This window comes from Vitis vinifera, chromosome 7 (assembly GCF_030704535.1).
Source record: "Vitis vinifera cultivar Pinot Noir 40024 chromosome 7, ASM3070453v1".
NCBI classification, from domain to species: Eukaryota; Viridiplantae; Streptophyta; class Magnoliopsida; order Vitales; family Vitaceae; genus Vitis; species Vitis vinifera.
The window spans coordinates 4638221-4655313 of NC_081811.1; the positions used below are offsets into that span (position 1 = coordinate 4638221).

The 17093-nt window shown below is 34.1% G+C and overlaps 2 protein-coding genes across 4 annotated transcripts; both read right to left on the reverse strand.

Annotated features, from left to right (window-relative positions):
• Window positions 1-1187: 1187 nt before the first annotated feature.
• Window positions 1188-3162, reverse strand: LOC104879800 (pentatricopeptide repeat-containing protein At4g02750). Its single transcript, XM_010653979.3, has one exon. It carries the CDS (start codon window positions 3013-3015, stop codon window positions 1420-1422), a length of 1596 nt encoding a protein of 531 aa, XP_010652281.1. The 5' UTR covers window positions 3016-3162; the 3' UTR covers window positions 1188-1419.
• A 2498-nt stretch (window positions 3163-5660) lies between these two features.
• LOC100248587 (long chain acyl-CoA synthetase 1) lies at window positions 5661-12409 on the reverse strand. Of its 3 annotated transcripts, none has more exons than XM_002278309.5 (20): window positions 12280-12409; window positions 11494-11657; window positions 11101-11164; window positions 10936-11025; window positions 10769-10825; window positions 10627-10675; window positions 10387-10463; window positions 10263-10302; window positions 10093-10187; window positions 9651-9818; window positions 9061-9171; window positions 8384-8471; window positions 8219-8285; window positions 8029-8104; window positions 7611-7728; window positions 7059-7304; window positions 6837-6976; window positions 6562-6744; window positions 6036-6155; window positions 5661-5922 (listed from the first exon to the last, which is right to left on the reverse strand). In XM_002278309.5, the coding sequence occupies exons 2-20, from the start codon at window positions 11637-11639 to the stop codon at window positions 5869-5871; spliced, it is 1989 nt and encodes a 662-aa protein (XP_002278345.1). In that variant the 5' UTR covers window positions 11640-11657; window positions 12280-12409; the 3' UTR covers window positions 5661-5868. The 3 variants fall into 3 exon arrangements, with proteins under 3 accessions (XP_002278345.1, XP_010652282.1, XP_019076568.1); XM_010653980.2 differs by lacking the exon at window positions 12280-12409 and adding an exon at window positions 12018-12077; XM_019221023.2 differs by lacking the exon at window positions 12280-12409 and adding an exon at window positions 11841-11950.
• Between the last annotated feature and the right edge of the window lie 4684 nt (window positions 12410-17093).

Sequence of the window (17093 nt, forward strand, 5' to 3'; positions counted from 1 at the left end):
AGGAGTCTTGTCATAATTTTTTTTCTTTTTTGGAAATTTAAGTAGAGGGTTTCATTTTTGAACTAAGCCTTTGTCAATTGAGGTTTCATTTTTTAACTAAAATCTCAATTGGTAGAGGAGGCTTTAGTTATTTTTTATTTATTTTAAAATTTAATTAAAAATATTAAATTATAAATTAGTATTGAAATTAAAAATATATATTTTAATAATAAAAATTTATATATTTAAACTTAAAGATGTAATATTACTTCAATAAAGATAATTTGATAAATAAATATTTTATTAATCAATTAATTAATAATCTTAAAATAATAAAATTATATGACATATAAATAAAATATAAAATTAAAAAATGAAACCTCGGTCCAATTGAGTTCATGGATTTACCTAGGTCAATATATGGATCAATAAAGGATTTTTATCCTTGAAACCCATTAGCATTAGAAGGGGCAGTGTACAAGAAATCAAATCATATATAAATGATTGAATCCTCGGATGCCTTGAAAATGCTATGAGGTGTTCGGAAATGGTTGAAGTAGTTGAATAGGACCAAAGACAAAAGCGATTTATTTGATATTATGGATGACTGGTTACGAAGGGACCGTTTCGTTTTTGTAGGTTGGTCCAGTCTATTGCTCTTTTTGGGGGGTTGGTTTACAGGTTCAACCTTTGTAACTTCATGATATACCTATGGATTGGCTAGTTCCTATTTGGAAGGTTGCAATTTCTTAACCGCCGTAGTTTCTACCCCTACTAATAGTTTAGCACATTCTTTATTGTTACTATGGGATCTTGAAGCACAAGGAGATTTTACTCGTTGGTATCAATTAGGTGGTTTGTGGACTTTTGTTGCTCTTCATGGCGCTTTCGGACTACTAGGTTTCATGTTACGTCATTCGAACTTACTCTGAGACTTAGTTCAAAAATGAAGCCTCAGATGACAATTGAGGCTTCAACTTAAATTTAAAAATAAAATAAAATAATGATATGGCTCTTATGTGACAATAAAAGGGTTAATTTAAAGATAAGTTTTGTAGGGAGCTAAAGCTAATATTTTTTTATATGAAAATACTATTTTACCCTCAAAACTCTATTTAGTGTTTGTTTTGTACTAGATTCAATTCATTGTACCTTATTTTCTGTGTCGTCCTTATTATTATTATTATTATTGATTCTGTTATTTATATCTTGTTTTTGGTATACTTTCAACCTCTTTGAGTACGATGCATTAGTGCAAGGGCCGGCCGGAGAGTGTTTTCCACTCTATCATTCTATCATTCTATCATTATCGAGATTGAAAAGTCGATCATAAACCTCAGTTTAGCTAGACATGATCATTTAATGTCCGGAACTTGTCTCCACTTGCCTTGTCCAGCTAATGATTTGCATAGGCTTTGTAGTCAAGAATGTCGGATACGCTCATCCCACACCGTAAGATGATTCTATCCAACTACCTGCCGTCTGCTTTCTAGCACCTTGCTCTTTCATCTTCTTCTTCAACTCAAGTACACTAGTCCACACACCCTTTTCACCATGAATCTTCAAAAGCGTGGAGTACATGACAGGATGATCTTGTTCCAGTCTCCGAATCCCATCAGCAGCAAAGGTACCCAGTTCCAAATTTGAGTGCAAGCCACAGGCTCCGAGCAATGCACCCCACACAACCACGTCGGGTTCCAATGGCATTCCCTTGATCAATTCCTCTGCTTTCTCTAGCTGCCCAGCTCTCCCGAAAAGGTCTACCATGCAAGCATAATGTTCCACGGCTGCTTGTATTCCAAACTCCGTCTCCATTGAGTAAAACTCCCTTTCCCCTTGTTCAACCAGTCCTCCATGAGCACATGCTGATAGAACATTAACAAATGTAACGTGATCAGGCCTAATCCCAAGCCTTTTCATCCTCTCAAACTCTTCCAATGCTCGTGTGCCCAGCCCATGCCTGGCGTACCCCCCTATTATAGAATTCCATGACACCAAATTCTTCTTGGGCATTGATTGAAAAATGCAAAATGCCGCCTCAATGTCCCCACATTTGGCATACATGTCAACAAGGGAGGTTGACAAGATTACATCATCTGGTATACCGGACTTCAAAACGTTCAAATGAACTTGCTTGCCTAATAGAAGAGAAGAGCACCCTGCACAAGCTTCTAACACACTCGACAACGTAAAGTGATTTCCCTGTGTCCCTGATCTCAACATCAAGAGAAACAGCCTCAAAGCATCCACAAACTTGCCATTCTGCACATACCCGCTAATCATAACCGTCCATGAAACAACATTCCGTTCAGTCATTCTATCAAAGACCGATCTAGCGGCACTGGTCTTCTTATTGCCAATGTACCCATTAACCAAAGTAGTCCAAGAAACAACATTCCTCTCGGGCATTAAGCCGAAAACTCTCTGAGCCTCATCTGTGTCCCCCAGATCCATATACCCCAAAACTAGTGCGTTCCATGAAGCAACATTCTTTATTGAGATCTCATCAAACACCCTACCTAAAGCCACCCGATCCCCAACATGCGCGTAACCTCTCATCAACGCTGACCCAACAAACACACTCGAATTGAACCCTAAAGAAACAACGACGGCATGAATTTGTGGGGTCAAAACATTGAACACTGTATCCAAAATCGCGCTAATCATTATCGATAAGGTGAATTCATTGGGTTTTAGACCAACCCTTCTCATTTTCAGGAAACAAAGGTAAACCCCTTCTGGGTTTTTGATCTTTTTCAACCCTGATAATGCTGTGTTCCATGAAACTATGTCTCGGTCAGGCATTTCATCAAACAGGTTCTGGGCATTGTGCGGTTCATCGTTTTGAATGTATGCAGATATTATTGTGTTCCATATGACGGTATTTCGTGATGTGGGGTTTTGATCGAACAGTTTACGAGCATCTCTTAGATTACCTTTGCGAATATAGCCGTTAATGAGGCGATTCAAATTGGCGGTCGAAAGAGTATAAATATGGCGTGATATAAATGGGACGACCTTATCTAATGTGCCCATGGCGACTTGAATAGCTAACCGGCGCACTGGTGAGGTTCAACAGCCAGAAAATTAGATATTGGGCCGTGCACGGCACACCTAATTTAGCCCCAAATGGAACCCTACCCCAAATTATGGTTGCGGAGAAGCCCAGGCCCAAAACTGTATGTGTTAGAGCACTGTGTGCCATTCCCTTACCAAGGATTATTAAATTAAAATCTGGGCTCTACGAGAAGCAATCAACCATGTGGTCTGCCAAAACTCACCCATGAAGATTTCGGTAACTGTTTTTTTTAAATAGTTTTATCTTTTTACAGATATAAAACTATTTTTTAGAGGTTTGTAATTTATTTTTTTTGGAAAATAAAAAATAGGGTCTTTTATGTTAGTATTCAATTGAGATTATTCATTTTTTATTTTTAGGAAGTCAATATTCATAAAGTTTATATTCGGGTATATTACTTTTTTGAGTTTGACTAAAATTATGACTATAAATATATGCCTTTTACATAGGATCTCTAAAGAGAGTAAAAAGGTGGGATTAGAGTGAAGAGAGAGACAAATGGTCTACTGTGTTTGATTAGAGAGAAACGGAGAGTTTGAGTCTATGTTTTTTAAGTTTTATAATAATTTGATCTCTCTTTCTTTCTAGTAGACGTTAACAATTAACCTGAATCATGTAAATTTTTTGTCTTCTTTAATTTACTTTATTTTATTTTATTGTATTTTGGTGTTATGTTTTTCCTAATTAATGGCATCAAGAGTTTCCATTTTTTTCCATTTGATGGAAATAATAATTTCAATATTTGAAAGAGTATTATTAAAGATATTTAGATATTTTCATATAATAAAGAATAGGAAGAATTAGAAACAAGAGCAGTAAACATTATTTATTTAAGTCTAATTTTAAAAATAAAATACAATATTTTGAATGAGTAATCTCTAATAATTTATGGGAAAGGTTAGAAAAAAATTATATATCAAAATCCTTAACAAATACGTTATATTTAAATAAACAACTATTTGAGTTAAAGATGAATGAAGAAATGAATGTTAAGAATCATATAAATAAATTTAACAAGTGTATCACCCATTTATTGAGTGTAGATATTGAGGTTGATAAGAAAGATCCACCTATTATTTTATTAGCATCCCTATTAAAATCATATAAGAGAGTGGTAATTATACTTTTAATTGGAAAGACAACGTTGGTTATGAACGAGGTGCCAACTACTTTTTTGGAGAAAGAAAATATCAAACAACCAAGTTGTTTGTCTCATATTGGACAAACTCTTGTAATGAATTCAAAATCACATCATGGTAGGAGCAAATCACGGGGGAGATATTATGATGTTCTCAATCACACATTTGAAGGGATCTAGGGTGTAATTATTGCCACAAAAATGACAACTCTAAAGCCATTAAGATTGGTATCATGAATATGAAGAAGCTTGATAGTGTCGTGAGAATATTAAGTAATGTTAAGCATATTCCTAAATTGAGAAGGAACTTAATTTCTTAGGAGGGTTTTGAACATTTTAGGCTATGATTTATTTTGCCAAAAACAACATTATGAATGTTAATAAAGATGCTTTGATAACAACAAATGAGGAAAAGATAAAATGAAATAAAAAATAAATTATACATCTTGATCAGTAAGACAATTTTACGATGGCGGAGTCATGTGTTGAAGAGTTTTATGTTAATGCTAAAAAAGTTGTCAAAATAGATGAATGTAGCAAGACGATGAAGACTTTGTTTTTGGCTAAGAGTACTCATTGACACAAGAATGAGACTAATTGTAAAAAGAATGAAGTGGTGAAGAAATAAAGACGGTTTCTCAAGTGAAGTTCCATAAAATTTTAAACTTGACACTTATTTATTTTCATTAATTATGCAAGAATAAGAGAATTTGTGTCAAGGTGAAGATTACTTGTATTTGAATCAAATTATTTATTTTTTATTTTTAGAAGAGTCAATAATCATAGTTTTTGTTCAAGTAAATTACCTTTTTGAGTTTAACTAAAATTATAAAATCAATAGGTTTAAGGTTAACCCAGTAAATATATGGTTTTACATATAATTTCTAAAGAAAGAGCAAAAAAGTAAGATGAGTGAAGAGAAATAGACCAAAAGTGAGAGAAAAGTGAAAAAGAGATATACAGAAAGTGTATTAGGTATAGGGTAAAAAGAGGTTTAGAGAGTTTGAGTATATATTTGTAAAATTTATTAATAAATTAAGTGATTAAGTTGAATAAGATAAATCTTGTCTTCTTTGATTTACTCTATTTTTCATGCTGTCTTAACGAGCAATTTGCGATCTTCTATTTTTCCAATATTATCTGGAAAAAAAAAATTTAATTGTTTTTTCTTATTTTTCGATAGCTATTTCCCAAATCACTCGTATTGTTCCATCCATTTACAAGTACCCTCATGTAAATGGAGTGACTTGCTCTATCTATCGTGTACGCTTTCCTTTTTTTTTAAAACAAAAATCATTATATAAATATGTAAAATAAGAAAATATTTAAAACCATGGAAATCAGATTAAGAATATTATAAGTAACTAAAAAAAATATTAAAAATTATTCTTTTTTGAAACACTTGAAGTGTTCAAAAATAAAAATAAAGTGCAACCTTTCTTACAATGGGAAAGAGCTTTTAAATTACGAATGAAATTGGAATGCTTAAGATTATGATTATGATGTATGGTGATGACATTGTCTAGGAAATGAAGTATCAGTGTATCATCACACACAAGGCCCTGATTTTATTAAGCAAGTGTCAGGGACTAGTTTATTGGTTGGAGGTGAAACTACATATCATACTCTTTAGTTCATGGACAAACCCAACCATATTACAGCACTCCAGACATTACCCTTTGTGTCTCCCTTCACCCAAATTTGCATATAGTTCATCAATTTTGGCCTGCACAATAGTATTAATCACTCTTGTTAGGTCCCTATTATTAGGATTATTTTCAGAAAATCAAGAAGAAAAATTAGGGGACAAACCCTATATATATATATATATATATATACCTGGTAATGTTTAAGCATTTTATCTCTTCTCTTCTTCAAGGTTGGAGTCACCAAATCTTGTTCTGCTTCAAATAGCCTGGCTTCCAAAATTACTCCTTTGATGTGTTCAAAGCCTCTCAGCTGGTTTGAAGGATAGCAGAAATTGTTAAAAAGAACATTCAAAGAACAAAAAAGAAAAAAAAAAAAACGACAAAAAGAGCAGAAAGAAATAGTAATCCCTCATGAGGAAGTCGTGTCTCATGGGATTTTAATAAGCCCTCACGGTTTTGAAATACATCTACATAGTTAAGTAAGCTCAATACATATACAGTGTTAGAAACTTTTTCCGGTATCCTTTGTAGGATATCATAATATATATATAATTTCTTCATGTTGAACTGATGCTTTGAATCCAACAATCAAAATCCAGTTTTTCTGCACCCAATATCCAAGACTAGAAGGCTTGAGTTATGGACAGAAAATGAAAATAAAAATAAAAATGCACATTTGTATCAATTCACAAACTCACAAATTCAGTAGAGGTTACCTTGCTTAACTCTGCTGCAGCCTTAAGCTCAGAGAGGACATAACTATGTAGCAGATTAAGTGAACATAGTTCAGATAAGGAACCCTTATGGCCATTTAAATCTGCCCACTTTTTAGTGTTCTCTTCATGTGGTACAACCACTGCAACCAGCATCGACTTAAAGCTGTTTCCATAGACCCAAATCTAGAAGAAAAAAGATCAAAATTTCAATAAATTAGTAATCAGAACAAATGACATTTTTGACACAATCAACTTAAACTGGAAAAAAGGCTCACATCTTCAACAATGTCTGCTGTACCATAGACCTTTTCCAGATATTCAACTGCGACGTATTCTCCTTGGGAGAGTTTTACAAGATTCTTCTTCCTATCAATGATCTTGAGAACCCCATTTGGAAGCATCTCCCCGATATCTCCTGACAATACCAAACAATAGAAATATTAGAACACAAATCTTTCATAAACAATTTTGTCTATTGTGAAGTGGCTCTGCTCAACCTGTATGAAACCACCCGTCTCTGATGGATTCTAGTGTGAGTTCTGGATTCTTGTGGTACCCAGCAAAAATGGTTTTCCCCCTCACACATATCTCACCCCTTGGAGGATCCCCAAATGGATCGTAGCCCATCTCTGGAACCTCCTCCAGGCGCAACTCACTGTATACAGATACTGCACCAACAGTTCCAATCATGCTCATTTCATCCGGAAAGCCAATGGAAGTCAATCCACAAGTTTCTGTCAACCCTGAATGAACCACAATGGGAATGGTTGAATGTGTGTATAAGCTGTATGAAAAAATTGAAATGGCACTGGTTCAGGTCTAGAGAAGAACTCCATCAGTATGATCTACTACAGTTGATCTCAATTTTCAAAGTAAATCTATTTCAGGATATGTTGGCATTTCATCAAGAATAACATCGGCTTATAGCATTATTTTCCCTCCTGTTAGTAATCTACCATCTTGCCTTTGCTACAGTAGGCCTTAGAGAAAGTTAAGCAAACTAGTTTGTTGTTATTTCTCCTTGTGCCAAAGACAACGTTCTTCCTTACCATAGCCTTGTGTTAAAAAGGCACAGGAAGTGACTCTCAAGAATTCTTCCACCTCAGTGCTCAAGGGAGCACCCCCAGATATTATTAATCGAACCCGACCACCTAGCCTCGCTTTGACCTAAACAAAAACAAAAGACATTTCACAACCAAATAACTCATCTAGAAACTTCATTTTCCTGGAAAACAGGAAGGAGATTGATATGAGGAGAATTGTTCCATTTAATCAAAGTAGTTACAAACCCACAAGTGTTCAAAACAAGGATCCTCGTAACAATGGATGCAAAAAAGAGGTGTGCTGATTGAATAAGTTTGATATCCACCCATGAATTACATAGAACCTTGGTGCATGAGCTACAACTTGCAGCTAGAATTTCAGGTTTGAAACACCAGGATTATAATAAAGGAGAATAGAAACAACCTTTCTGAAAGCTAGCAGATCAGCCAATGGTGATGCCTCTCTATGTTTATACCCTGAATTCATCCATGAAAGTTTGCTGTATAACAATGTAAAATAGCAGTATCATAACTATAATGTATGGGAAATGAATAAAATAACCAGTTATTGCAGATAGAGAAACATTGAGAAATGAAATAATGAATCAACTTACTATTTGTAGAGAACGCCGAAAATTCTCCTCCTTATTGGATTGAGTTCTTGTACTGCCTTTTTGATACCTGAAATAAGGATGTGCTTAACTGGATAAGTGAGTTCAGTCAAATTGGTAAAAAACGATATAGCTCTTGCTAACAGTTCACCAACAAATTTTCCCTGCCTTCATGCACTCTTTCGAAAACCCGAGGTACACCAGCAAAAAGGGTTGGCTTCAACTCCATTAAATCTTCCCTCAGTGCATTCATATCCTTCAAATAAGAATTAACATCATTTTAGAAAAGAAATGATGATTGTAGAAAAGCTTTTGGAATCAATCCTAGCACTTTCATATGATTTCCAGAAATAAAGAAATATTAAAGAATATAAGTTCCTTCGTTTGATTGTCAGGATGAAGTTCTTATCAAAAGAAAAAGAAAATATTGGAAGGATTTTAACAAAATATCTTTAAACAATTAAGGGAGGGCAGGAAAATCTCTAATTTTGAACCCCAGAACTGACAACTTCTGCTGTCATCACTAGCATCACTGCTGCAAACACCATCCTAACCATAATGACCACCAACTGATAGACACCATCTTACCATCAGAACAACCAGACTGCCATTGGAAACTAAACATCTCTAAACATTGTTGTCACTACTCTTCTGGTCATCATATGGCCTGTATTTTCATCCCATCACCAGTTTACCACCAACCACCACTGCTTCTCCATTATATTTTTCATTTTCCCTTCCAAACAAGAGAGCATGAACACTAAGTTTCCTTCCCCCCCTAATTTCCACAGATCATAGGGAGATCTTAAGTTGAAATGACAAAACAGAGAGTTCTAGCAGCATACCCCATGATAGTACCCAACAGAAGCACCCTTATGGAAGAAATATTCCTCAATTATGCGGTCCAGGATATGAGCCAAGGGCAGGAAAGATAGATACACATCATCTACTGTCATCTATCCAAATCACAAATCCAAATGTCAGAATAAGGAGAATAAAAACAAAAGCATCTGTGAATAAATCCATGGTAATAATCATATGAATATATTTCTAAATAATTGTGCCAGGGGCATACAAGCAGCCACCATGGGATGTGCTTCCCATGCAGAGACTAAGTTCAAGGTTGACCTGAACAATCTTGATCGTGCAACACATCATATGTTCTTGGTTGACAATAGAGAGACAAAAGAAATACAGAGATTTAACATTAAGAAATTTCTTAAATCCTAATAAGGTCTCATCCAACAAAAGTTGAATGGTCCAGTAAACGGCTTCACGATTAATAGACGACAATTTACATACGCATTATCCTCTCAAGAAAATAGAAGTGGAGATTGAAGAAAGAAACATCAAGAGACCACATCCTCATTGAATAGCACGACAGTGTAAGAAGTACACCACACAAAAGCATTCAGAGGTTCAATCATTGTTTTACCTTGTCTTCAAACTGTTCCATAAAAATATCAACCCCTCTTACAATTGTTGTAACATTTTCATGTGTCAGAACAACGCCTTTAGGATCTCCACTGGTTCCACTTGTGTACATTATCGTACATATGTCCAAAGGCTGAGGTGGAAAGACCTCGGATGGATTTTCTTTTCCCTGATGAACAAGAGACTTTGGAAATCAACTACAAAAGAAAAGTATGTGAAGAGAACTGAACTAGTATGCTACAAAGTGAGGACGAAAATTTATTCTAGAAGATGACAACTACCCCTAGCTTTGGTGGGGGTTCCATCCAAGCCAAAGAGCTATGTGTATTGTATTCTACCCCATTTGAAGTTGAATTTATGAAGGGCTAAATATGTATATTACCATCAATTTACTAAGGAAGTGAGTCCCACACGATGGGAAAACAAAACATTGAGAAACTAACCATATGGAGGAACTCATCCCATGAATATGGTTTGATTCCAATGTCGGCTGCCTTGTCCTTCTGTTCCTCTGTCGGTGAAGTAAAGCAAACCATCACTGCAACAATGAAGAAAGTCACTAGAATGTCTTCCAGCAGCAGCAGATAACAAAAGGTGATTTAGTTATTCTCACATTTCAGCCTTTTAGCAGATCTACAATCAGGGTTTAGAAGCTGCAAACATGAGTATACGTGCCAATCAGAAAAAAATTTGCTTTCAAGATTAAGTTAAAGCAAAATATAATTTTTTTTCCTCACTTCTTTCACTTTCTTATCTTGGACGAAAACAAAATCAACCTCTGCATGATCTATTATATAATCCACAGCCCCTGGCCCTGCCTCCAAGTAAACCCATAACAAGTTCAAATGTATAGCTCAAAATATAGGGAACAGATATATTCAACATTGAAGCAGACTAATGCCTAACAGATACCGATACACTCAAGGACTAGACTGCTCCTGGTGCTAAAATGATACAAGAGGAGAACAGAAGATTACCAAGGGTGTCATAGAGAGGAACGCAAATCAAACTGTAAGCACTGCAAGCCTAGAGAAATTCCAAACTATGAATCCATTAAACCCATCATCAATGAACTTCAGCAATGAAAAACTCAAGATTGAATAAAATGTTCAAACAGACCTCCATTGCCACAATCCATTGGGGGCAGTTTGATCCATAAATCCCCACGCGGGAGCCCTGTGACAGGCAATCATTAAAGTTGTTAAGAAAAGTTCCAAAAAATAAAAGAAAAGGATTGCTTCAACACCCTGATTCCTGTACTTAGAATCACAAGCCAATATGCTTACAGGTTGAGCACCCGACGCCTGTAATGCAGAACCAATATGGAGAATTTCCTCATAGACTTCCCTGTATGTTTTCCACTTATATGGCCCTAACTAAAAAGACCAAATAAAAGTTAGGCAACTTTACACCAATATTTTACAACTACCTTGCTTTCAGTTAATACATACCTTCCCACCAACGAATTCTCGCCATCCAAGCATCCTATTCCCGGGATACTTCTCACTCGATATCCTGCAGTGAAATATCTCTTTGTTGTTAATTGAATGGACTGCAGGAGACATTTTATTCCAGTCACTATTATGAACAAAATATGACAGTATGGTTGTGTTTGATGCACGGGAATAAGAATGGAAATTGGATGAATCATAATCCCATGTAGAAAAGAGAAATCAAAATCCTTTTCAGAGTGGGATTTGGTTTCCACGACAATGAATTTCTTATTTCTATTTCCATTCTAAAAAATAATCCAAACACTTCAATGAATGAGAAGAATGAAATTGATTTCTCGTTCCTATTCTCTTTCCAACATTCCAAACATAAACTACATGTCTTCAATTTACCTGAGATTATCCCAAGCTGTATTTAAATTGGAATCCATTGGTGGAAACCCACTTTTGGCTAGAAAATTCCGATACACAGGACCAACAGACGGCTTCCCATCTCGCCCTTCCCTTCCATTTTCAACTTGAACTGCAAAAGTCTTCATTGTCCACCGTCGAGAAACCTGAACAAAAGAAGAATCAGCAGGAAAAAGACTAATATGGAAAAGATTCAAAAGAAAGTCTTAGAATTCCAGCATAGTGGGTGGAAAAAAAAAAGTCATCAATGATGACCACTACAAAAGAGTGAGAAAAAAATAGGTGTACAAGTATAACCCAGAGAAAATCTGAACTCAATAAAACTCAACTTGACTTTTTTGGTTAATGTATGATGAACCAATGAAATTTGAGCAAGCCCCTCAAAATTCAGGCTTGGGAGAACATTTTCTCAGCAACCAAACACCTCATTGAGAAAAAGGACAACAACGATTCATGGAAATACAACCAAAAACCATCAAAACAGTCACACAAAATGGTGGGCGCACCTAAAACATTAAAACCCATACGTCCTCTGCAAACAACACACCCATGTGACCCTCCAGCGTCTACAAACAATAAAAAAACACCGACCATAAACCCTTTAAAAACCCTTCACTGCATGAACACTTGGCCAAAAAACCAACCACATGCACGAAAAAGAGTTGAAGATAGAAGCCAATTCTGATAAACCCACTAAAACCCATTACTTAAAATTTAAAAAGAAAATAAAAGAAAAAAAATGGAACCACCAAAAATCAGATAACTTACAGTGGAGGATAGTGAAACTCAAAGCCGGAAATGATGAAACACAGGAAGGTGGCTTGAATTTATAGAAGAAAGAAGGCTGCAGCTCACGTTAAATGTGTTGGTTGGTACAGTTGAAAATAGTGTTAAAGCGTTCTGTCACTTCCATAAATGCTTTGTATTTTATACTTTGAACTTTCTACTTCCTCGAAAACAAAACGTTTCTTTTCCATCCAGCCAAGCAACATCCCTGCAAAACGTTTCTCTGGATCATAACAACAAAAATCCCTTTTCCCCTCTACACCCATATGCTTTGTGCTATCACAAATGATCATGACAGCTTAAGAACTTAATTTCACATCATTTTCCATCTTCAACTGGTTCAGTAGAATACTTTCATGGAGAAAAGAACTTTCTGTTAAATAAATTTAAGATTTTTCAGTTATATTATTAAAAAATCATGCAACATGTTAGTAAATTAATCTTTATTTTCTTTGTCATTTGACTAGTCTACAAAACTGGTCAATGGAGTATGGCTACGCATTCAATACACACACTAATGATGAGGTGAAAGCTCACCTCAATGAACTCTAACCCACGTGTAAATCCCAAAAAAAAGTGTATGATTATTGGTTGATCTTTGTAGTAGGGGAAAAGACAAAGGAAGAAAATAATGTAGTTGAACTTATTTCAAATACGTGACGTGTTAGACTCATCCATGCAACATGTGTTCACCATTGGCATATGATGTAGGTTAGATTGACCGCTGCTAGAGGAGGGGGACCATTGCCTTATCCGCGTTTCCGGTCAAAGTAATTGTTTTTATAAAAATAATTCTCAATCTAAACTTGTTTGCAAAATATTTGTGAAAGTAGTATGTCCCTAAAATGCCAATTTTAATTTTAATTTTTTAAAAAAATTTCATTTTAAAATCTACCATTGATAACTGTGATTTTAGCTTTAAATTTAAAATTACAGTTATTGAATAGTTTTAAATTTAAAGCCAAAATCACTGTTATCGTGGTTTTATACATTAAAATAAAAAATTAAAAATAAAAACAAAAGTTACATGAATGGACATGTGATAGCAAATATTTGATTGGTAAATATTTTGGGAAGAGATCTACTTTGGTTATTTTTTTCTTCAAAAAGACTATTTTGACCTTGAATTCGAGTGTTTGATCAAAGTAATTTTTTTTGTAAAAATAATTCTCAATCTAGACTTGTGTTCAAAATATTATTAGTGTGTCCTTAGAACACCAAATTCAACTTTATATATATATATATATATATATATATATATATATATATATATATATATATATATTTCATTTTTAAACCATAATTGTTAATCTTGGTTTTAAAAGCCAAAACCACAATGGTTTTATACACTCAAAAAAAAGAAAAAAATAAGTCACGTGAATAAACATGTGATAGCAAAAATTAGATTGGTAAATATATTAAGAGAAGATCTACTTTGATTGTTTTTTTCTTCAAAAAGACTATTTTGGCCTTAAACTCTCTTATTATATATATTTGGAATCAAGGGTTGGCACTGCAATTTTATACTTTCCTCTTCTATTGTAAATATGGGGTCTATGTCCATTTCTCAATGGTTGAACTAACGATGTTATATTAGCAAGTAATCAAATCAATTAAGTCATCTTTGAAATGTAACTAAATTGCTTCCTTGAACTTGATTACGTTTAATATGATTATTTGTATTTGAAAGTAATTCTGATAAAAATCTATTGTGTTTTCATTAATATCGTTTTTATTAAAAAAAAATTGGTAGTTGAATATCAATGAAAGTGAAGTAGTCCAAAAATCATTTCACTAATCTTTAAAACTTTTAACTTTGTCCCACGTTTAATTTCAAGTATATTAACCTCATGTTTGGTTTGATAAACTTAAAATCCTTTCATATCTTATTATGATTTAGGAGTAGTAAACAGGAAAAGAGTCATAGAGCTCAAGCCAATTTGAAGCTACATCCAACAGCTTTGCCTCATGGAGATGGAGTCAGGGATATGAAGAGCACCCAATCTGAGAAGAAATGTGGCCTCCTTGGGATATAAAAGATTGGTGAAGCCCACCAAGATAATGCTTTCCTTTCAAAGGGATTGCCACCCAATAATAGGATATGAGAATCAAAGTGGAGTTGCTTCACAATTAATACACATCATTCTTTTTTCTGTTTTCTTAGAAAATGCTATCCAACCCTGAATTCACCTCACCTTGTTAATTAGGTAAAACTCTTTTCTGTAGAAAATTAATAGAGCTTCTTTAACAGAAAAAGACCAGCTTTTTCTTCTTTTTCTTTTTCTTTTTCCCCGTAGTACATGTTGGTATGAAAGTTAAGCAAGAAGTGAACCGACTGTCATAACTCCAACCACTAAGGTCATGTCTAGTTCTCGGAAAATTTAAAGAAAAATATAAGAGAAATAAAATAAAAAGGAAAAAAAAGTGAAGAAAAATAAAACATAAATTTAAATTCAATAAATTATTTTTATTTACTATTTTAAACTTATTTCATTTATCTTAACTCATCAATATAAATATTAAATAATTTAAAATTATATAAATTTTTAATTAATTTTAATTATATTTGATTTTTTTTTACATTTTTCATTTTTCATAATACAACAAAACATAAAAAATTAATTTTCTTTAACATTTTGTTCATTTCCTGGGAACAAACATAGCCTAAGTCAACATCATACCTCCAATTTCAACTACCTTCAATTTTCAATGAGATTCACATATGCGTGTAAATACTTCATCAATCTATTATACCAGGATCCTGCGAATTGCCAGGGCCATCGTGGGATTGTGGGGACTTGACTTAAATGTTTATGTGGGTGGCCTCATAAAGAAGACCAAGTCAATGATCCTGATACCATTTGAAGTAGATGAATAGTATAAATTAGAGTTATTCGTAAGGGAGAGAATCAACCTTGTCCAACATCTTCCCATGGACCCCAATTTAACTCCACAATAGTGAACTGTCATGTAGCATAGACATGGTTCCATACCTAGATGTGTACTGCTGATCCCCACTTCATTATGCCCCATTAATGCCTCATACCTACCTGGACTTTGCAGAAAAGAAACACTTACGACAAGGGAGAAGGGAGAGTATGTGGGAAATTATTTTGGGCATTGAAAACATTAAGGTCAATGAATTGGTGAAATGGGATATGGAAAATTATGAAGAGAAGCCCCTTGTCATGGTCATACATTAGACCAGCCAAATGCTCCACTATATGTACTGGTAAAGGTGGTTGGTTTCACCAGGTGGTCCATTTGTGTAGGTTGGTGAAATGATGATGCAAACCTACAACGAACTAGTGGATGCCAAACGGTCTATTCCCCTTGCAAATTTTCTTAAATTTATTGTTGTTGAACATACGATAACTTATGGAAGAACCAGTAGCATAGTCAAACTGGAATTGTTGAATGTCTCATACATATATATATATATATATATACACATATGCATATGCATATACATCCAACCATGAGTTGTCTAATCCTATATGTACAATGATATATATGCATATATCAGTTTAAAGTAGAAGATGAATTCGATTACCTAGTTTTCAATATGACAACCACTTTAAAATCCACATCATTAAGCTAATTAAGCACCTTCAAACACCATCAAATTAAAGCACCTCATAGATCATTTTCTGGTTGAGGTCTACACTAAACCCCCACCTTCCTCCATTAATTATCTAGATCATTTATGACTAAATGCTAGTATAAACAATTTAGTCATTAGAGAAGCCATGCCCTCGGTTAGAAATGTACTTTTCTGGTTGATTATAAAAAATGTTTCAACAATCAAGCGATGTTATTTATATATTTTTAACTTTAATTCTTTCTACCTAATTTTATTTGTTTATATTATTATATCTTACTTTCATTTGTTTATCCCTTATTTGATAGACTATATTTCACCGTACATATTCAACTATCCGGATTTAGAATTTTGTAAGTACCACTATACCACCTTAGCATTTTCAGTTACTAAGATGAATCAATGGTAAGAGAGAAACTAATAGCTTTGCATTTCATGGTAGTCTAAAAAATTGAGATAATCTATAAGGGATGTGGTTGAGCTATAAGGAGAAGGCAAACCTTTTGTGTCATTATTTTCTTTATTAAAACTCAATCTAAAATAACAAAAGACATCCAAGTTTCCCGTTTCTAACAAATTAAATAGTAAAACTATGTTTCATTTTTAGAAAATTTGAGCAAAAATATGAGGAAATGAAAATAGAAAGAAAGAAAAAATGAAAAACAAATAAAAAACAAATTTAAAATCAATAAATTATTTTCATATATTTTTTCAAAATTCATTTGAATTATATTTGATTTTCTTTTACATTTTTCACATAAAATTCAACATGAAAAAAAATCATTTTCTTTTGAATTGACAATCAAAGCCTTGGATCAAATGATGACAATTAATGGATAACCCGAATATGGGAGACAGTTGCAACTAGAACAATATTGCAGGCAGTTGCACAAAAGCTACCAAATTTTATATCAGTGATCATGACTCCTAACCCCAATGAAAGGCCCTCAATAGCTACCATGCAGAAGTGTGGACAGTTGACAACATATATATATATATTAAGTAAGGACTGAAGCTGATTAAGCGTTTTCAACCTCCATTACATCCTAGACAAGTAACTTCTTGTCTCACCACCTCAACCCGGATTCTTTTTGGCCTTCCTCTTCTTCTTTTGCCAGTTCACCTGCACCAACTAGCACACTATGGTCCCCCATTTGCACATGGCCAAATCGACCATCTTACATTCCTCCATCCT